Source organism: Corvus cornix, chromosome 4A (genome assembly GCF_000738735.6).
Source record: "Corvus cornix cornix isolate S_Up_H32 chromosome 4A, ASM73873v5, whole genome shotgun sequence".
Classification (NCBI taxonomy): domain Eukaryota; kingdom Metazoa; phylum Chordata; class Aves; order Passeriformes; family Corvidae; genus Corvus; species Corvus cornix.
The window spans coordinates 554,624-577,132 of record NC_047058.1 but is presented as its reverse complement, the minus strand read 5'-3'; the positions used below and the strand labels follow the sequence as shown (position 1 = coordinate 577,132).

The 22,509-nt window shown below is 46.8% G+C and overlaps 1 protein-coding gene across 4 annotated transcripts in view; it reads left to right on the top strand.

The window, feature by feature from the left end:
* The window catches only part of GPC4 (glypican 4), a 233,409-nt gene that overhangs the window by 130,578 nt on the left and 80,322 nt on the right, over positions 1-22,509 (top strand). The window contains exon 8 of one of the 4 annotated variants that reach the window (XM_039572291.1): positions 16,861-18,025. The exons of the other annotated variants lie outside the window; for them this stretch is intronic. Within the exon in view, the coding sequence (XP_039428225.1) occupies positions 16,861-17,036 (176 nt within the window). The 3' untranslated portion in view covers positions 17,037-18,025. Of the gene's footprint in view, positions 1-16,860; positions 18,026-22,509 lie in introns of those variants that run through there. 4 annotated transcript variants of the gene reach the window in all.

Genomic DNA, 22,509 nt, shown 5'->3' with positions numbered 1-22,509 from the left:
AAAATTAGTTTTTTCATCTTTCCATAAATAAAAATGTGTGTATCTATGAAATAATCCAGCCTGATTAAATGAAGCTCTGAGCTAAATATCTGGAAGATGTCTGTATCTGGTTGTAACCTGGGTGGAGGAAGATGCATTACTTGAGATGAGGTTTTCAAAATTAAATCAATGGACAGCCCATGCTGGACCTGTGCATAGACCTGACCATGGAGCCTGTTGCTGGTTGCTGTTGGTCTCCAGCAGAAAGAAACACAAACCTGCCCAGAAAGCAGCCTCTTTTTTAGTCCTTGCCAGAAAGGTATTGGAAAGGGGAAGGATAATGCTCTTCCAGAGAAACCTCCTAGGATCCTGGTGTTTTAATCCTCATTTCTTTCTCTCTTCTCACCCCTTGCTTTGCAAATGAAAATAATATGAATTTAGGTCTGGTCTGCAAATCACTCATCAGTCGGTGCATTACCAGGATAGGATCAATTACTGAGTCAACACTGCTCCGTGTGCTCCAGAAACAGAGGATCCATCATCTGTCAGGCAGGAGCTCTCCTCGGCTGTTGTGCATTAGCCCTGAGCTGTGCACACACATCTGCTGGGGCTGACACCAGGAGTAACATGAATGGAACCAGGTGTGTTTGCCTGAGCACAGGCTCCCCTGGTTCCCAGGTGTATCTCCAGCAGATCCCCAGCCCTGCGCACTGCGATGGATGAGCTGTGAACTAGAGGGATGTTCTCCTTCCCACACAGTGTCTGCCACATACTGGGCTCTGCCTTCTCCCTCCATTCCTGGCCTGGGGCTTTCACAGCTTGAAGGAGAGCCCAGATGGTTTTCTTCCACGGGAACAAATTTCAGGCAACCAAATGCTTCTGGAGTGTGCTGGCTTTGCCAGCTTTTCTTGGTCTGTGGGGCATCTTCCTTGGGGCAAAAGTGCCCTGGCTTCAAAGTTTAACCTCCCCTCATGTTGCTTTTAGGGCAAGCCAGAAATTTTCTGATGGGAGACTTTGTGTTGCAAACTGCCTCTACTGGAACTGGGAGGCAGTGAAGCATGCTGGAGTTTTGGATGGGATTTTCTTGCTTTGGAATAAACTGAGACATCTTTCTTTGCTCTTGCAGCAGGGAAGTGAAGCAGCAGCAGCCTGTAGCACAAGGTAATGCTGTCTGCTTTCACTCCACAGTAGCTTCTTGTCTAAAAGTCTGCTTGAAATGATGTTTTTAGTTATACCACAGAAAAATAATTTAAAAAAAGAAGTCCAAATTAATTGATTGGACTTTGTTGGAGTGGTATGTCAACTTGCCTTTTAAAAATTTTTTTTTTATTTAAACAACAGAAAATTTGGACACAGTTTGCTTTTGTTCTGCTTTGGAGCAGTAGCACATTCCCCTTCTATGAGAATGGAAATCTGGCATATTCACCAGCTTCTGTTGTTTTAAAAAGTGTCTTCAATGGTATTTGGAGCTCTCAATGACATCTTGCTGTCTGTTCCTGCTTTTCATGTGCTCTTTGCTTCCCATGGGACCTGGGATGATGCTCTGCCCTTCCCCCCCACAGGAGGCTAGGCCGGTGCCTAGTACAGAGTTTGAATGCAAACCCAGCAGCACCTTCCCTTTCCCACACCTTCCTTCCTTGGAGGGCCCTGTCTGTGTATCCCATCTCCAAGCAGGTGGGAGCTGGTGCCTGAAGCACTGCCTTGGGGCTGACTCTTTGCTGGGTGCTGAGGGACCCTGTGCACCACTGAGTGCCCACGATGCTGCTGCATCCATTGGTGGTTCTGTGCTGTGATGTGTGGGGATGGATGTTTTGCAGTGGCAGGTACTGCTGGCTGCTGAGCATCAGGTTTGGCAGCTGGACATATTGTCAGGGCATCTGTCACTGCCTCAGTCCAGTGCAGGAGTCCCAGCAGGATTTCTAAAGTGTGAATTACAACTGCAATGTGAGACACATCCTTTAGCTTTACTGTTTTTATTTCTCCCTCCTTCCTGTTTGAATTCAGTATTTCGAGTCTCTGTAAAGCTTGAAGCTATTTTGCTTGTGTCTCATGGATACTGGAGACACTTCCTGCATGGGGAAGCAGACATCTGCTCCAGCCTGTTTTTGGAGTTTTTTGTGTCAGACAGCCTGCAGTTGGCAGGTGGGAGCCAGTGGTTATTATCAGAATCTGAGTAATATCCTCTGTCTCCTTAATAACTCTCTGCCGGCTGCTCTGCAGCTTTGGTATGTTTGCTCGTCCTCTTCTGGTTCTCTGTAGATCATTCCAGTAAAAAGTAAATAAAAAAAAGGTTTTGTGCTCCCCAAAGTCATTGCAGAACACAATCTGCAGTATCTCTTCTCTTGTTCACATAAATCACTGCTAAAGCGTGTGCAGAGAATGTGAAAGAATGCATTTACACCCAAAATGCTCTCCCCTCCCCTTCCCTGTACAAGCAAACTTCCCCACTTGTGCACCAGTGCCTGTTCTCAGGGAGCATCTGATGCACTGTTGCCTTCCGTGTCCCTTCCTGAGACTCGTAGCTTTATTTAGGCATGGGCTTTGGTGACAGTCAGAAAGCTTTGCCCTGGACAGTTGAAGTCTGGCAGCTCTTGTGGGGATGGAGGTCCTGAATCTGCCCCCTCCAGGCATCTGTTTGCTGGTTTGGATTCCCTCCTTCCCACCCCTCATTGGCTTTATTTACCCCAGAATCATCAGGGATGCAGCCACTGCAGTTATCAGACTTTTTATCATACTTTTTCCTGGGCCTCAGACCCGTCCCCCAGGTCTGCTGACCTTTGTGTTTCCAGTGAATAAATACCAGCTGGTGGGTCAGGTTTTGATCTTGGAGGTTCAGCTGATATCTCTAAATGTTTTTTATGGCAGCCCTGAGCAACTGAAGGCAGCAGAGGTGGTACAGCACTGTGGGCAGAGTGGGTCTGGTGCAGCCTGGAGTTCCCAGCTATAAATAATTCCACTGAACTTGGCCCTTGGGTGCCTGTGGACTTCGGCACCAGCTTAAGTATCATGTTGATACTTAAGTGTCTGCTGGGCCAGACACCTAATATTATTAGCAGACACTAAATAGGTCTCTCTTATTTAGCAGCCTTAATTTATAAAATCAGGCAGAAGTGCTCTTGGAAGAGGAGTGCTGGAAAAGGGAGCACAGCAAGCTGTGAGTTTCTAATTTGCTGGATCAGGCCCCTGGAGATCCATGTGATCTGGTGCAGTAGAGGCAGTGCTATTGCAGTGACTCATAAACAGATGTGCCCAATTTACATTGCAGCTTAATACCTTTGTTTAAAAAAATTGGCCTTTTTTGAAAGACAAACGTGTTAAATCAGATGTTTCCAGTAAAACAAATACTTGTGTGATTTACAAACAACTCCCTACCACCAGAACTCATAACAAATGTGGAAAAAAGAAAAATGGTTCTGTGTACCAAAAAAATCCCAAAATAAGGAGATAGCAAGGCAGTATTGCTACACACGGAAGGAAAATTACTGCTGTGCTTGGGTTGGAAAGCAAGAGGCTAGAGCCTGATTTCGGTTGCTAATAACTAAGATTAACCCCGACCAGTTGCACACATTAAGGAGCAGAAACCTGTCTGTAAAAATACTTAACCAGCTCCTGTTATGTAGGATATGGAGTAACTGGGACCACTATATGGGATTGCCTGGAAGCTCCTAAATCTCCTCCATCCCATTGAGACCTACACTGGGGGACTGGATGGCTGCAGGATGGCGCTAACCCTAAAGCAGAGCTAACAGATACAGCCCCGAGAGCAAGCCCTGCTCTAAGGGACCCCTCACTGGGCATCTCCCCCACAGCAGGATGGGCTGCACAGGGGGATGCTGTCTCTGCCTCTGCTTGACCTGCAGCTCAGGTGTGCCTGTTCGCCTTCTCCTCCCTGTTTTTGGGAGGGCAAAGGCAGGCATGCGCTGAGAAACTCATGTTGTTTCTGGTCTCTTTGAATTCACTTCCTGCCCAGCTCCTGCTTGCCCTGCAAGCCCACCACTCGTGTTACAATTTGACACCCCATGTGGTCTTAATGGGTTTCCCAGGCCACAGCTCCAGCACAGCCACCACTTTTTGTTAGCTGCAGGGTCTGGCAATCCCCCTTTGCCTTCCAGCTCTCTCAGGCACAGGTACCATATTTTTTTAATGCACTTGTCACCCATTTCATCCAAGCATTTGTTGCAAAAGAAACAGTGACAGCAGATGTTTGTGGTTTGGCAGGCTGCTCATCTGAATCCATTGTGAGTGCCCTGGGCAAATGGCTCGTCCAGCTTCTGAGAGGACATGAAATCATCCAGGCAGACGGAAAGACAGGGAGACATCCAGCAAACATGAATGGAGCAAAACAGGGGAGTCAGGAGGCAGAGAGGATTTTGTTTATTTACTGGAGCATTGCAGGAGAGTGACAAAGGCTGTGTCAGATGTGTGGATTTATTCCAGTGGAGGATACCAGCTCTGCAAATGCTGCAGTGGGGGTGGTTTCTGGAGCATCTTGGAGCACCTGTGCATGTTGGCGTGCCTGCCCATTGGTCTGCTTCCCATGGGTCTGCTGGGGATGCCTCTTGCAGCTGGAGAAGCTGGGAGGATAGGGCTGGAGGATGTCTCACCCAGGAACAGGTGACACAGCAGCCAATGGCCCACAAGAAAGCAACAAGGATGATGTGAGGAGCTCCTATTACTTCTTGGCACATGGATGTCTCATCAGGGGTGTCCAGTTCGTTATCAGGAAAAATGACTGCTAATGTCAGAAACTGTTGAGGAGTCCTTAGAAATCGGGACTGAGCGGATGCCCTGAAGGATGGCTGTGGGGTGGGACTGCCCCTTGCCCTTCCAGCTCCCTGGTGTGTCAGCTTTCCATGCCTTGCTATAAAGAGTGATTCAGACCCAAACCTCAAATGGCTGCCTTCTCAGGGGGACTTGCTGGGATGTGTCCAGAGGAATTATAAATATCCGGGGGGAGGATTCTGCTGCTTCAGGGTGGCTTGGGGCACTCAGAGGTGCTTTTCTCAGCTCTCCTGTCAGTGTTTCAGAAACCTTGGCACAACCTCGGCTCAGTTTTAACCATTAGTGAATGGAGGCTTGTGCTTGGCTCTCAGGGGCCAGGAGGCTTTAGTGCTTAATTAATTTCTGCAAAGTGGAGGGTGTAATTAATGCCTGTGGTGTGCTTTGAGACCCTTGGGTCTCTTGGGCAGCATGAAATCTGGTTTGGTCTATGAAAATCATCACTGGCCAATACCACATGCCAAGCATGGCCAAGTCATCCTGTCACAATATCTGGGGGGTCTTTTGGTCTCTGCTGGTGTTGTTTCATGGAGGGCCATGGGCAGATGTAGCCCAAAATATCTTGTGTCCCCTCCATGCTACGACAGTCCCCAGTCAGTGCAAATTGTCCTGGGGAGGACATGGAGCCAAATGAAGAAAAAACTCCCCTCACTCCTTAAAAAGGGGGCATCTCTGTCTCCTTTCCTGCTATGCCCACACAGACTTTTGTGATTTGTTCCTGATTTCCCTTTGTTTTTCAGCAATTTCTTCAAAGAAAGAGGGAAATTTGTCACTAGTTGCTTAGTGCTGGTTTTAGAGCAAACCATCTTGCAAAGTCTAGGCAAACTGGGTTAAAAATTGATATATTTTGGCAGATTAGGAGAGCTAGGCAAATTTCCTTCCTGATATCTATAAAGCTTTTTTTTTTTCTTACTGTCAGCATTGTTTTTGTGGGTGTTAAACATGAACATAAAGGAGAATGCAACAGATTGCAGGTATGTCGAGTTCCAGCACAATCAACTGCCATTATTTAAAGAAGATGCTTTTAACCAAGTCTTTAAAATTCCCTCCTCATTTATCAATTTTCAGGTGTATAACTGCACAGAATTGCTCCCTGTCCCACCCCCTCATGACACCATCACTCATGCTCTGGGTGATCCACAGACATTTTACATCACCAAACATTAACAGAAATAAATTAACACTTTAAAAGCATAAATGTTGTATTTCATAGGAGTCAGTCAGGATATTTGGAAGGGAAAGAAATGTAAACAGAATGAAATTCTTAAGCAAGATTATTGATATGACAAGACTAAAGACCTTGGAATTCTGTGAAAAGTGCCTCTTTTCATCCCTCTAATAAGTCCATTACTTGCACTCGGGAATATTTTAAGGTCCTTTTCATGCTGAATCTGGAGTTGAGCATGCTTTGCATTTCAAGCTTTGTCTATGAATCAGTAGAAGCCAAAGTTATTTCTGCTTTAAAATAACAGGAGCAGGGAACAGCTAATCTCTTTTCATTCTGAGTCCTTACATTATTTTACTGGACAGAGTTTGTATTGGCTACAAAACAGGGCATTCACAAAATCTATGAGAAGGAATTTAGTCTAAGAATGAAGCCTAGATTGCAGTATGCATAAAGACTCCTTTTCCTAAGGCCATTAAGAAATTCCAAATCTGAGCTATTTCGAACAGTGACATTAAATTAGCCTTGCTAATTCCAGTAATTCAAGCCGATAGCTGAGTTTACAGATCTACTAGATGAGGCCTTCCCATAATTACAATCTCAATGTGCTTTTCAGCTAAGGTGAGTTGGCACAAAAAAAAGATAAATAAATAAAAGGGGGGAAAATGCTCTTTCTGTTCTGGCTTTTGAGATGAATATCTCTAAAGAACAGTTAAGCAGCTGTATTGCACCAATAAGATGTCTCCTGTCCTAGACTGGTAAGTTCATTTTGCCTCTAATGTGCAAGTGAAATGCAGAGGAGAGACTGGATTTTTCCCTCCTTTGTTTTTTCTGTTGTCTCTTTACAAAGGACTATTGATGCTGCTGGTGCTTGTAGTTCAGTTTTTAGTTGTTTCTTTAGAGGTGGTAATTCTTCCTGGGAAAAGAGAGAGTGTGACTGGTTACCCTCTTTTGTGGACAGAAAAAAACCCCAACCTTTGGTGGATAAATCCAGGTTAGAGCAGGTGGAACAATGATACAAAGGTGCAACCCTTATTATTCCTCTGGACAAAGATGTTGATTTGCAGATCCCAAAACAACTAAACATTCCCAGAGTGATGGAAAGGTTTTGAGAATATGTTTTCAAAGCCATAAAGCACAAAACCATGAAACAAATAAAAATTGAGTGTATTATTTAAAAGGGTGTTAATTTTATTATAACCAAGCTGAGGTAATATAAGGGCAAACGTAAGCATTCAGATCAGCACTTAACTCAGGCTGCAATGTTCATAAAATGTCCTTTTGATCAAGCTCTGAGTGTTTTGATCCTTATTCTATGAGCACCATTCAAAGTGACCTAACTGTAGCTCCAAACAGGCATCTGCAGCTGCAGAAGTCCTTGAGCAATAACAGGTCAGGAACTTGAATGTGTGCTCTGCCAGGAATGCTAATATTGCAATCCTTTTTTTGTTATTGTTGTTCCAAGTAAGAAGGAAAGGACAAAAACTCTCATGAAATAAAAATTCCCACCGGTCCTGCCACCATTGACTGTGGATACTTGAGTCAAAATAGTAAAAAAAAAAAGATTTTAATCTATCAGAATAATAATGGCATGGCTGCTAAATAATTTTATATCATCCCCACATGAGTGACCTTTCTCTTCTTGGCAACACTGTCACCACTGGCACATTGGTGATTTTTAGAAGACCACCCTAATTTAAGAGGATGTTTTTCTGCTGGGTACCCACAGGATTGGGTGCAAGTCCAGCAGCTCATAAAACCATGGCAGCACATTGCACAATCACATGGAGTAGGGATGGACCAAAACTGCCTGGCAGTCATCCCCTCCTCTTGCTGTTGCGGGCAGGTTTCCTACCACTGATGCACATTGTCCACAGGCTCAGGTATATGCAGGAGATTGTGCCCCAAAATAGTGCTTAGGGCAAAATCAGGTAAAAACAGCTCTGCTGTTTTTAGGGGCTGGAGGGAGCTGCTTTTGCTCCCCAAGGTTGCAGTGATGGTTGAGGAGGAGTGAGGTGGGGTGAGGGGCACAAACACTTTTTTTCTGGGGCAGTGAAGAAATGGGGGAGGCTGAAATGCAATTCTTGCTTTCCAGGAAACTCTTATCTCTAATCTCTGTAATCCATTTTAGAGAGGATTTTGTGATTTTGAAGGGATTTACAAAGTGGATTACATAGCCTTTTTATTTTGATTTTCCATTGTGATTGTGACATTCCTGAGAGAGAGCCATGATTGCTTCAGATAGGATGGAGAAGGAGGCATTTATGGACTTGGACCTTGGAGCTCTATTGAGTTGTCACCTCCATGTTTCACTGCTTGCTGGGTCAATGGAGGTGTCCCCAGAACAATCTGGATGCTCCCACATGAGCATTGTGTCCTCCTCCCTGGGATCTTCTTGTGGCTGTACAAGCTGACTCGGGGAGATGCCAGGCAAAAGCCCAGGGCCAATCCCCTCCATCCCTTGCTCACTCCTTCTGGAGCAAGAGCAGTCAAGGTGGTCTCCTTGAGCTCCACCATGGTCCCAAGCATGACAGGGAGATCCTTGGCCCCCAGGACAGAGTAAGTGTGATGACACAGGTCCAGCACAGCCCAAGCACTGCAGCCACAGTGTCCTGGTGCTCAGCAGGGATGATACTGGGATTCCCATTAGAACTTCCACCACCATTCAGATCCAGCTTTTAGCACCATCATTCCACCAGTGCTTTGGGGTCAGGGTTTGCTCTCAGCCTGGGAGGGAGGCAGGGAGCAGAAATCAGTCAGGGTTTGTGTCAGATGTTACAGGCACCCAATAAGCAGCTGGGTTTAATTTGGGTCTTTCTCTGCAGCCATGCAATGCAAAGCCAGGTCCTGGTTTCAGACTAGAGAGGCTGTTCCTGGGGGTGCTTCCAGTGCAGGGAACATCTCCTGAAGCAGTTAAAATGTTCCAGCCTATGAACCCAAACCTTCTTCTATGTAAAGCAGAAAGGTTGGGTATGGTGGTGTTTCCCAGGGCCTTCTGCATTACCCCATTTATTTATACACTGAAGTCACTTTAATGTTGTTTTAATGCAGGTCCAGGATTATTTATTTATTTATTTTATTTATTTATGCAGGTTAACACAATGAAAAAAGCCAGGCGATGCTGTCGCCACTTGGCTCCCTTCCCTTGGCAGCTCTCTCACCTCAGCTCCTGCTCTATGCAAACATTCCCCTGGCATGGACAGGGGGACCTTGCTGTCCATCCATGCCGGTGATCCTGGGCAGTGTCTGAGCACAAAACCTCAGGAAGTTTCTCCAGGAGCAGAGGCAGGCTGAGCAGAGGAGCATGGAGTACAACCATGCCTGAGCCTACCTGCCAGCTCTACTGTGGGCTGGGCAGCTATGTCCATGCAAACCCAAATTCTTTGGTTTTTACCTGAAATCTTACTTGAGATCTTTCCCTTGGCATCATGAGTTGTAGCCTGGTGGAGTCTCTGGCAGTTTGATCCTTGGGCTGGAGTGCTGCTCAGGCACTTTTTTTACATGTGTGCTCAAGGGGCAAAACAGCAGCTGCCTTGGATTCTTTTTTCCTTAAAAGCATAAGGCATTGATGGATGTCCAGGGATTTTTCACTGAGTGTAGACATTGCACAAAGTCCTTGTCTCTTCTGATTGAAGAGGCACATTCCAGGATTCCAGGTTGCCTACTTGAAGCAGGAGTGGCACAAACCCCTGGTCTCCATGGGCACTTTCAGGTCTGGTTTCCACACACAGTGAGTCACAAAGGAAGGTGTCAGATGTTCCTGGGTGCCATAATACCACCGTGAGTTTTCCAATCAAGCATCGAGAAATATCCTTCTGCCTTGAGGGCTGCTTTTAGTGCCTAACATCTGGAAGGCAGCAACCATTGCATCCCCCCTAGGACTGCATTTTGTCAGGTCTTGCTGTCTCTGAATGTCCTGAGCTTAGAGAGTTGAAGGCCAGCATGTAGCAAGAAAGCGCTTTCTCTCCTGGTCATATCCAAGAGCTTTTGGGGAAGAAAAGGTGAAGAAGAAAATTTCAGTTAGATGGGAGTATGTTGTTTTCAGTCATTAGAGGGAATATGAAGCATTTAATTTTGCTCTGCTGTCATTGGGAACCTTACTTCCCAAAATCAAGACCATACAGAGATGTCTCAGGTGACAGCAGAGTGATCAGAAGGGATCTCTTTGTGATTTATATCTTGAAGGTCTCCAAATGGGAAGAAGATGACTCCACATCTGGGTGGGCTGAGGTACTGGGGGATCTGCAGGACCATTGCTTGACCCAGTCCTATATTGCTGCCACTTAAATAATTTCACTTCTATTCACACTCTTCTGTTTCCAGCTATTCCTCTTTTTGTTTCTTGACTCCTGCCTTTGTAAATGTTTTTGGCTGTACATGTTTAGCTCCCTATTTTTCAGTGCTTTTCTCCTAAGTTCCTTTAGGTAGCAGCTCTTCTGTGCTGTACGGCTGGATATCACACAAGGGTAATGCTTCTTCATCAGCAAAGTACAAAGACTCTGGCACTTCCAATTAATAATGCTAATGAGATTTGTTAATTTTTAATAGATTACGTGAGTGTGTTCTGCTAAACACATTTTTGTGGCTCCACTCCGTGAGTGCAGTTCAGAAACTCTTTCACGCTCTGCCAAGGGGAAAATGAGTAATGCAATTGCAGGCACCAGATTCTCTTCAGGGTAGATCTAGAACAAACCAAGGAGCAAAGAAGAATGTAACAAGTACATTTTCAAACATAGGCCCAGGCCATAAATGATGGCCCTTCCTTGCCACCAGCCTCTGACAAAGGTGGGGGGAAGGAGCAATTGCTGGAATTGGGGTCATGATGCAGTCCCTCTGCCTGTACACTGTGTTGGGTTTTGAGGGCATTTTATCCCTTCACTCCATCAAAATCTTGAGGACATGTGTGGAGAGACCTTTGTAGTAGTACTGGAGGCTGGGGGTCCAGGGTGTGCATAGTGGCTGCCTCGCAGAGTTTGTTGCCTCGTGTACCCGGAACAGCACCTGGTGACACCCCTGGCATGGGACTGAGATAGACCGTCCTCACATCTTGATCCCTCCAAATCAATTTACTGCTGCCTTCCAAAGAGCATCGATCCTAGGGGAACTTCCTCCCCAGCTGGTCCCAGGTTTGTGGTGGTATCTGTGGTCTCTAGGTCACTGGTGAACACATGCTGCAGGCCACAGGCCATCGGTAGCACACCAGCAGCCGAGAGGTGGCAAACAGGCAAGCGGGGGAAAAGTCTTGGTTTGCAAATCAGCAATCCCAAACCTGATTCCTTTGGGTTTCTGCCCAGGAAGTTGGTTTTACCACTTGCTGCTGAGCCACACCATGCTCTCTTGGCCATGTTGCCGATGCCAGCAGGGTGGTGTTGAGCTGGACTTTTCCTTCTTTTTTTTTCCAAATCCATATTGCCAAGAGCCGCACCTCCTAAATTGATGTGGAGGAGGTGGAAAAGCAGAGGCACAAGACCATGCACATGCTGCACATCCATCTCAGTGATCTGTGCCAACACAAGCCCCACGGCCAGCCCTGGCTCAGTGCTTTAATTATGCACTGGCGCAGCCACACCTACGGCTGGGCTGTTGCAACTCGTTGTGTAAGAAGACAACTGGCAAACCTGTTGGTGCTCCAGGATTTTAATGGTAATAAGCCAGAGGGCAAAACCTCCCTGATGAGATGAAACCATGCTTGGCTAGGTGTTTGGAAAAGTTTAAGGTGTTTTGGAGAAGCAGAATGTTGGGAATCTTGGCTGTATCCATGCAGTTGTGGCTGTTTGTGCCATGTAACCCAATGGATGGTTTCAAGTGTTGTCTTTCGGGAGGCAGAGGTGTGTTTGTAATTTGGGCTGTTTGCATGAGAAAACCAAATACTGCAGGCTGAGGTGAGCAGAGCTTTTGGTGTTCCAGCAGGAAAAGTTTGGGATGAAATTGGACTGTTCTTCAAGATTTCAGGTGCAAACACCTGTGAGAGTGAAATAGTTGGTACTGTAGAGAAGGAGAGATTTGGGAGCTAAGGTCAGGCAGACTGGTCTGTGGAATAACAGGCTCTTACACTTCACCTGGCAATGAGTCAACACTTTGGGCTTGACTCAAACATCTCTCCCTTTAAGAAATCCTGTCCTATTTTGGAGACAGCCAGTCTACTGCATCTATTGGCAACTTCCTCCCCACACTGAAGATGCTCGCTGCTTAAAAAAATTAAAGCAACACACTCTGGAGTTTGTCATTTTCAGTGGCAATGGTAACATGTGCTCTCCTAGGAAAAAACAGTCCTGAAGGAAAGATGTAGGCACATGTTGGCAGATGCAGAAGCTTGCCAACCTGCCCTACCTGTCTCTGACATTTCTACTTGATGTGTTTTGCACTCACTGGAAACACACGGTCATGACCTGTTCCCTTCACACCACAGGGTTTCCATCATCTGCAAACCAAGGCCATCACCACAGCAGCCCTGTTGGCTGAACACGCTGTGTTAGGCTTGATGATTTTGCCTTTGACAGGATTCCCTCGCACCCATCACCGCTGCACGAGGCACTGGCAGAGCTATCAAGTGACAGGGGGAGGTAGTTTTCATGCCTGGCCATCCATTATGTCTCTGTTACTATATTGGGTCCATCACTGGAACCATCTGCTGAGGCAGGCAGGCAGCCCAGGTGCCTGGCTGGGAGATGACATTCCCTGGCTCTGGGCTCTGGGTAGCAGCTGAGCCAGCCTGCGGCAGCAGGGCTCTTGGAGGTCATTTGCCAGAGTGACATTTGCTAGCAGTTCTTTGCTTAAGGCCATGTTGTCCTTTTTGGGGTGAAAAGGGGTGTTTTTCTAGGCAGTGGTGGATTTGGCAGAGGAAAGCCTGTGTGCCAGAATTCATCCTCCCAGCTTCTGCTGTGCTAGTTGCCATGGGACTTTTTATCCCAACTCAAACCCAACTTTCTCCCAGTTCAGCTGTATTTTATAGCTGTCTCCAAAGCTGGTGGGGTTCAGCAAGAAGAGCTTTCTAATGATTCCTGTCCAATAAGATTGTGCAGAGTCAGTATGCCCAATTCCAGTCCTAATCCATGGGAAAATGCCACTGCTTTATTTTGTGGATGCAGAAGGCACGTGTTGTAGAGCTGGCGTTGAGTTTTGTCATCCACACTGCGAGGTCATTGAAGCTGTTGCTGTCCTGGGAGCAGAGCGCAGCAGCTTTGTGTTAGAGGGGCTTTGGTTACAAAAGATGCTTCCAGAGGGACCAGCTTGTGTGCGTCTGGAGACCTTTCACCAGCTGTGTGAGGATTCCAGGAAACTGTACGGCACGCTCGGCTTGCATGAGGGGGGGAGAAAAAAGCAGTGCTAATGATTGACTGTTATTTTAAAGGGATTATGTACTCTGCAGCCCAGAGGACAAGAGGGGCCAAAATGAGTGAAGACTGAATTTGTAATTAGTGCAGATTGTTGGTAATACCCCCTGGACTCTGACTGATTATAAACAGAAACAGATTTTCCTAGTTTCCTGCCCTCCCCCAAAAGTCTTTGCATGCCAAAGGGCCACTTTGTACTGAGAAACTGATGCCAATGAATTGGGTGATCAGAGCTGGGGTGGTGGAGATGTTTAATGCAGAAAGTGGCTGGGTAGAGGGGAGGCAGAGGAGTAGCTTCTCTCACGTTATTTTGCAGCGTAAAGGCAAAGTTTTAGGTGGAAGTGTCCGAAATGGAGTATGTTGAAGGTTAGTTTCTGTTACCCCACCAGCTATCCTGCAGCTCCATCCCTGATGCTGAGGCTCTTTTGCTCTTGGTGGCTGTGGGAGCAGGAGGTGCAGGGATGTGGAGGTGACCTGGACTAACCAGGGATCCTAACAAAAGCTGGAAATCATAATGGAGCCCTCTCAAGAACTACCTGGTTAGAAACATTTGTTCATTTGGATTCCTGGATTTGAAATATGTTTATTATCAATAATATAAGCAGTAAGACCAGAGGCAATGGGCAAAAACTGATGGACAGGAAGCTCCACCTGAATATGAGGAAGAACTTCTTTACTGTGCAGTGACTGAGCACTGGAGCAGGTTGCCCAGAAAGGGTGTGGAGTCTCCCTCACTGGAGATATTCAAGAAATGTCTGGACTCAATCCTGTGCCATGTGTTCTGGGATAACCCTGCTTGAGCAGGGAGTTTGGACCAGATGACTCAGAATGATCCCTTCCAACCTTACCAATTCTGTGATTCTGTGATGTATATTTTTAATGTTTTTATTGCCTGGATCGGCTGCCTGAGGTCTGTTAGAGGCTCATACTTTTTATTTTCCTTTCTTCTGATGTAGCAAAGGTCATTAGAAGTTAAGTGAAAAGGATTTGCGAGGGTTACAGATCCATTATTAATACAAAATAAAAGATGTTTGGCTAAATCCATCAAGCCTAAAAATACAGTTGGGCACAAATAAGGAGTAGGAAACAATGGAAGGAACAGTGAAAACAAACGGCACACCCAAGCACTAAACTCTGAAGCAGTTAAACAAGGCGAGGAAAATAGCACTCTAATCTCTGATGACAAGAGGGTTTCTGTTGCCTTCTCTTTAATTTGGCCAGAAGGGAATAGTGAGAGAATCACCATCCCCATTTGGGTGATATGCCGTGATTTAAAAAATTACCCTTACTCAAGCTGAGGTGAAAACCCAGAATCTGAGAATTTCCCACACAAAGAATATGTTTGAAATGCTCATTTTGGTACACCCTGGCTGAATATTTCCAACGGGATTCAGCTGCTGCATTGAGACCCTGCAGGAACTTGCATCTCATAAATTACATCCCAGAATGAGACTGTAAATGGGGCCGTCAAAACCCTTTGTGCTGTTAAGGACCTTGCTGAAACACTCTTGTTTCAAATTTCTTTTCTAAAGGGAAGGCAAGAGTATTTACTCAGTTCCTGGGGACTTTTTTAGTTTTGCTAGGATGTCCAGTAAGAGAATATTCTGCCCCAAAAGCTCTCATGATCACTGGTCTGGGAGCGTGTGGGTGCCTGATAGTACTGTGACCCTTTTAGGTCTGTGAGCATCTTTTAGGTTTCAGGAACCACTGGAATGTGTGGAAATACCTTCCAAAACATACCAGGGCAGGTTGTGATCCAACATTGTGCCAGATGAGGAGTCTTGTGTAAAATAACCGACTGCAAAATAATCTGCTGTGATTTTACTAACTGCAAATCCCTTCACTTATTTTCCAGAAATGAGCTTGGGAAAATAAGGTGGTGCAGCCAGGCTGCTCCCAAACTGCCCTGAAGCCTGAGCATGCCTCATGCCAGAGGGACTTGTTCTTTCTGTGCTTGGAAAGCCTCCCAGCACATCCCTTTCAAGGTGGCACCTTTCTTCCCCTGCTCTTCCCATGGGTGTGCAGCACCAGAGGACAGCAGCATATCTGTACTCTTTAGAAGAAAAGCAGGAAAGTTGTGGAAAAGAGGAATTGCAATATTTGTGGTAATCTACTCAAGAATTCAGTTTACCAGGCGGGTTCTGCTTGCACCTGGTCCTCTGTGTGCATGGATAACTGCTCCCTTTGAGCCATTTCTGACCCCATTTGATGGCCTGGGCTGACTCACTTGTCACGCTAACATCATTCTGCTTTTGTTTTGCAATGTTTGGGTATTTTTTTATTAAGAAATACTGCTTGTTTGCCTTGGCAGTGGTGTTCATTGGAATTATGTGGCATTTTTTATATAGAGTGTTTATTCGGTCTCTTGCATTCTTTTTCAGGGGTGGGGTGGGATGATCCAAACCTTTTCAACATGCTAGTGATCCAAGCGGCTTGTAAAAGGCTTGAACCAGGGTCTCTTCTGATGGAAACCACCAGTCTTCTCCAACTCCAAAGGGCAGGCTCTGAGTATGAGACAAACAGGCTTAACTGATTCCCATTTGGGTGTGAAACCTGGATCCCAGAAGGATCCAGCAGCAGCACAAGCAGGGGAGCAAGGGCCCCACTGCCTTGAGACAAACATGGGTGCACCCACTCAGTCCAGCTGATGGACAGGTTCAAATGCCCGAGGTAGATCTGGCTAATGGCATCTTAAAACACCTTTTCCTCTTTGTTCTTGGCCAGAGAATTGCTGGTGTTTTTTCTTTCCACATTGTCTATTTGGACTTCTTTATTCTTCTATATTGTCTCAGCAAGACAAGGGTGACTGTGAGTTAACTGCTCAGCAGGTCCCTTGCAGCCAGTGATGTGTTGCCACAAGCTTTTCCCTCTGCTAATGTCATGCTCCTTTGCCAGGAGGAATCAAAACTTTTATACTGGATGTTTTCTTGGATTGAAACCCACATGTGCTTCATCTCAAAGTCTCCATGTTGCAGCACCAGCATGCCCAGGGTGCATGATCCATTCACATTCCTTCCTTTGATGAGGTGGACCAGGGATGGGATGTGTTCTCAGTGCTGTAAGGAGCATATTTTGTGCACTCTTACATAAGATTGCAGGAATGCAGAGCTCCTCAGGTCCGATAGCCAGGAGGTTTTGGTGAGCAAGGCCTTCTGCTGACTCTGGGTTTGGGGAAGTGATAGTGCTCACCAGGATTTCCTCACTCCTGCACACATCCTTGTTGTGCCAGGGGAGCAGACACAATTTGCATTGTGAAACACCCCCTCCAAAGCTCCACTGGCTTTCTTTGGGAGTAGCTCTCCAGTAAGGCACATGCCTTATATCTTTTGTTTTCTAACTGGAGCACAGTTGTGATTTTTTGGTCTCTCCAAGCATAAGGTTTGGTGTAGGGTACTGAGATGGGTGAGTGCAGGACTGACAAGATGTTTGGTAAGATCTTCTGGCCCATCAAGCCCTATGATGCCTTTGACTGCACCCAGACCCAGCTGCCCTCAGCTGTGGCATGGGCTGCCCCCAGGACCCCAGCTTTTGGGGGGGCTGGATGTGCTGTATGTCAAGAGTGTTGACGCACACCACTGACCACCTCTCTCCTTCTGCTTTCAGAGCTGGTGTACAACCTGGATATGGATGACATCTCTGCAAATAAGCAGCTTCTGAATCAGCAAAACAAAGACAGTGCTGCAGTCCCCAGCAGCGATCCTGGGAGTGCGGCCACCCACCCCAGTCCTGCTGCTGCCATTGCTCTGGTCCTCCTGTTGCTGTTGGGCCACCAGCCATGAGCAGTGCTGGTGGCATCACCCCGTGTTTCTCCATGCATTTTTTTAGTGAGGAAGATATTTGGAACCTATTCTGAAATATGCACATTTCCAAAAACAGGACAAATTACTTGAGTCAGTTTTTCAAGACTCTTCACAGAAAAAAAACCCAAACTAAAAAAGTGCTGGTTCATGGCAAACTAGTAAATATCTAACAGGGCTTTTTAAAGATAATCCTGTTTAATATAAGCAGATTCATATTAAATTGTGTTCCTCACAGTTTTTGGAGACACAGGTCTCCCTTGCTGTTAAGGTAAAGACTGTATTTCAAGTTGTTCGAACATACATGGGGTACAGAACACCTATGGCTTATGAAATACTCTGAGCAAATATCATACCCCTGATCCTAGTTGGCTTAATACAGATTTTTTCTGTAGTTCAAGTGGTTTTTGTACTTACTCCAAATTCGAGTCCCACCCCTGGGAATTTGGTCAGGACATAACAGATCATGTGAAGACAGAGGATGGAGAAGATCAGACACACGGCAGGAGGAAAAATGCTGTGGATGAGAAGTTGTCATGCACTGGGATTGTGGTGGAGATGTGCTCCCCTGGGCACAAAGCCCACTTGCATCATGACAAGTTGCAGGTGATTTTGCTGCTCACCTCCCAGCCAGGTCCTGAAGCTCTTCAGTGCAGGTGGCTGATCCCCACCAGCATCCTTGTGGCACATGCAACAGCCTGGTTTCATTCTTCAGAAGTGAAGCACCTCCTTTCCCACGGGAAACCTGCAAACACAGCTCCAGCCAAAGCACAGACAGCAGGGATGTACATGCTGTGCTTTGCAGGGTGAATAATGGCTGTCCAACGTGTTGTGCTACAAAAGGGGAAAAGAAAAGAATTTACAGGAGCCTCAGGCAGATGAGACTCTTACTCATGTGTTTCTTTGCATGTTCCTTTACGTAAGCTATTCTAAAATAAAGATTGGTTGCTCTATAAGTGGTGCCCTGGAAATAGCCTCCCATGTGTGTGAGACAATAGCCTGTGTTGTACTGGAGTGGGCAGCCTGGGAACACCAACTCTGCCCAGCTCAGGGCCACCAGGGAAAGACTTGGCTTGGTCTGACTAAATGGATGGGCTGGGTTTGGTTTGGTTTCTGGCCAAGATATTGCATATTTCTGTTTCAGATCTGCGTTTACTAGAGTGATTATATCCACAGTATCTTAAGCTGCAGCATGTGCACGTACGTGTGCATACACCCCCTCGCTCGCATGTGCATGCTTCAAATATTTGTGTGCATTAGGCCTCTTTTACGGCAGCTTTATGGTTAGGAGAAAGTAGATAGTTCCAAACCATGTAGCCAGATGGTTTGGAGAATGGAAACTTTACCCAGTTTCAATGGTGGGGCTGATCTGTCTGACTCTGATTTGAAGCCTTGGAATGGTGTGAAGTGCATTGGGTTTGTGGCAGAAGGAGAGATGATTGTTGCCCCACTCCTCAGCAGGGAGATGTTAACTCACAGTTCACCGCTCCTGATGCAAAGGAACAGATCTGGGCTAACCCATGGCATGACCTGATGGTTAATTGTTGGAGACCGGGGTTTCAGAATCCTCATGTCCTATCCGCACCAGGGTGAGTGCTGGGGGTGTTTGGGCAGAGCTGGTGACATGCAGTATTCCTGTAAGGGCTGATTTTTTGCATCCATGCAGTGTGATGTGTTTTTGTATTTTACATGTTTTTGTATTTTATATTTTACATGTTCACAAACCAAACTGCAGTCCTCTCTGTCCCTTGGGACTGCGCTTTGACCCGTGGGTCAAAGGTGTCCTGGTGCATGGAGTGATGCAACAGAGAGCCAATGGTGGTGCTGCCAGAGGCATTTCTTCACCTTCCTGCTGCTCTGCTCTTGTTCTGGCCCAGCTCTTCGCATCGTCCCATCTCTGCATGCTGCAGCTGGCTGAGCCCATGAGCCTCTGCTCCACCAAAGGGAATATTTTATTAGCGCCACTTGAATTTCCATTGCTTCTTCCCTTCTGATCATGTTCCTTTCATCCCCCAGGAGCACTGGGAGTGGAAATGGGCTGCTGGGTTTTTTCAGAGATGATGTGCTGCCTCTGCCTCACCAGGTATCCCTGGTACCAGTGCAGGGACATCATCTCCTCTAATATTATGTGAAAAATATTCTGTGTGCTGCTGCTTCCTTAGATAAGCAGCAGGATGGGAGGGTGGCAGCAGTTTTTCGGTACAAGTCCAGTGTGTTTTCTCTCTGAGGAGCTGGTGTGGGCTGTGCTTTGCTGTGTCTCACAAAGCCTGATGGGTTCTCCCATTTGCATCACCACAGTGCGATGCTGATGTGTCTCAGCAGAAGACCCCTCTGAGGCACACTGAGCCTGGTTTCCCTTTGCTGTATAGCAAAGCTATGCTTGCTGGAGACTTTGTTATGATCAGAGATCACAAAAAAACAGGCTTTGAGCCCACTACCTGCCAAGTTTATCAAATAATGGATTATAACTTGAAAAAGCAGCTATTGAATTTTCCCCTGCATTGGGTTGGTGCACATGTTTTAACAGGGGGCTTTGCAAGGAATGCCCTGGCCACTGAGGTGGAATAAAGCTGGTGTTCAGTTTTGGGCAGTGTTCCATTTCCAGGTCATGAGAAATAAGGAATAATTTTTCCCTGTTTGTTTCTCTTCACCAACTCTGTGTACTGCCTTGCCATGGGACAGGGCCCCTCCATCAGGAGATGGGCACTGTCACCTCCCCTCTGCGTGTGTACCTGGAACTCCAAACCTTGTCCCAGGGCATGCAGGTTTAACTGCTAATACACAGTTGAGATTATTTCAAGTTTTATCATTATTGATATTATTATATATTATTAGTGAGTATACATATAATATATATGATAATATGTTTATATGAGTTCAAGGAGGAGGGGGACTTAAGCTGCTGGCAGGTGCCAGGGCTGCAGCTCAGCTGTGCACACAGCACCATGATAACAGTGATGTGACTTCAGCACCAGTGGTGGCCACTTCTGGCCAGCAAAGTGTGTCACCAGAGTAAATACCTGGGGTTTTAGCTGAATAGAGGAGTTTATGGTATGAAGGTGCTTCTGGGAAAAAAACCCAAACAGTGGAAAAACTCCTTTTCAGATAATTTTTAGCTCTGTGATAAAACCCAGGGCCAGTTCTGAGCTGTCGCTGATTCCAGTCCCTGAGTCTCCCTGTGCAGAGTCGTGGACTCCTTGGTGCAGCTGCCAGCACTGTGTCCCAGTGGTGCCTCGTGAGCTTGGCACCTTGTGCTGGCACCAAATAAAGGCCTGGCAACCTTGGGAATGTTTCCCATCGCAGGTGGTTGAGCCCTCACTCCTGCCAGTTAACCTTAATGCTTCCTGGCCAGTTCTGCAGCTCCTTTAAGCTCCACTGGCAGCAGTGGGATGGCAGGAGCCTGCTGGCCCCATGCACATCCCACATGTGGGCAGGAATGAGCAGCATCACCCCTCATGTAAAGGCACTGCATTCCCTGGAGGGGTTTGCAAGCCGCCTGAAAAAGGTGATGAAGCCGACACCTTTCCCTGTGTCTGAGGGTGGTGATGAGATGCAAACATGTGCTTAGCATGTGTAATGTATTTCTGCACTAACCACACATCAAATTATAATTTAAAGCCAAAATATTATTGTTGGATGGGAAGTTCCAGTTCATTAATCAATTGACTGATAGTTTAGTGCTGGAATGGTAAAATCTAACTCACTGAACAGCTGCTAGAAACAGCTGGTGCTTACGGCTCATGCTGTTTGGGGAAGTGAAACCTAGAGTGTCTCGGTTTTGTTTTTCAGGGAGCTTTTCAGAATTCTTCATTCATCTCCATGAGCTTTGCCCTCAAGCTTTCTGGAGCATGGGCCTAACAGGGTTCCAGGACTGGATTCACTGGGGCTTCCAAATGAAACCAAATGTCCCTTGCATGGAGGATGCAGAGAGCACCAGCCATGCCTGCAAACCTGGCAGCTGGACATGGGGATGTTCCTGTGGGTCTGCAGAAGGGGGACACATGTAATCCTGTGCTATCAGGTATTTTGATTTGCTTTTGAGTCAAAACCAGTGCATGCTGAGCTATGGGCACAGCAAGGGAGATGCCACCAACCAAAAGGGCAGTTTCCAGCTGCTTCCCAGCCTTGGAGGGTGCTCGGCTGATGCACAGCTCAGGATCCTGGTGGGGTGGCATGCTGGGGACTGCTGTGCTGAGAGGGAGGAGGTGACTGTCTTATACTTCCTCCTGCTCTGCTTTGTTGGCAGCTGCTGGTCCATGTTGAGATGGATGGGAGGCAGTGGTGGTGGGCAAGAGGCACCAAGGGAGCAGAGAGACGAGCAGGTTGCAGCAGGGACCATATATGGGGTGTTGCACAAGTCTCTAAAGTAAAATATATGAAACCACACAAAGACTCAAAATGTTCCAAACAGCCAGGTGTGCTGCTGAGACACCTCCTTCCCATGTTGGAGCACATAGCTCAGTGGTGGGACTGGCCATGGCCAAGTCCACTGGACGAGTCATGACCTGCAGGCTCTCCAGCTCACCTAAGCTAAAGCAGCCCAGAAATATCCTTTGGTTCCCGAACACTGGGGTCCCTTGGTGGGATTTTCCTTGACCTTTCCAGCAGCACTAGAGCTTAATAATTGACAAGTGCCACTAAAGCTTTACCAGATCACACATCACACCGCCTAGAAGCAGATGTCTGTTCCCAGAAACCCAGGGATTTTTCAGTTTGAGCCCCATAGCTGGGGGTGACTCAGCTGAGCACCAGTAAAATCACAAATCCTCCCAGTATATTATTTGTTCCCTTAGCAAGGAGTTAGGTATGCAGGTACTAGGGTGTTGGGGTGGCTCAGCCTGCTCTCGGGCTGAAACCATCAAATGTCAATCACCAGAAGAGATCACTGAGGTCTAGGTTACCTCCCCCTGGGTGGCTCCCAATCCTAAATTACCTCCCCCTGTTCCAGAAAGTTCTCCCTTTTTTAGTTATTAATTGGTTCCCTGTTATGACTCCTGCCTCCCTGTTTTCCCCATTTGTTCTGAAAAATTGTATCTTCCCCTCTGCTTGTACCCCATTGGTTGTGTTCTCTTTCCCTGCCTTACTGCACCCCCCCATAAAAGGGGCTAGCCCGCGTCTCCTCGGGGCTTTTGCTGGTCCCTGGACCCTCCTGCAAATAAACCTGTTGGAACTCACACCAGAAGCCCCTCCCGCCTTCTTTGCCTCTGGGCAAACGCCAGCCTGATCATCGGCTGCCCGACGTGCTTCCTCTGAGGAATGGGGTGAAACTATGACATTGGAGGATGCTTGCTGGTCCTTAGTGTGGGAATTTGGGTTTTCTCTTAGAGACATGGTGAAGGTCCCAATATGAAGAGAAAGAGTGGATTTTGTCCAGCTCCAGCCTGTGTCTTGCTCATGGGAGACCTCCCTAAGAAGTAAAAGTGGGGGAAAATAGCAACCCAAACCCACAACCAAC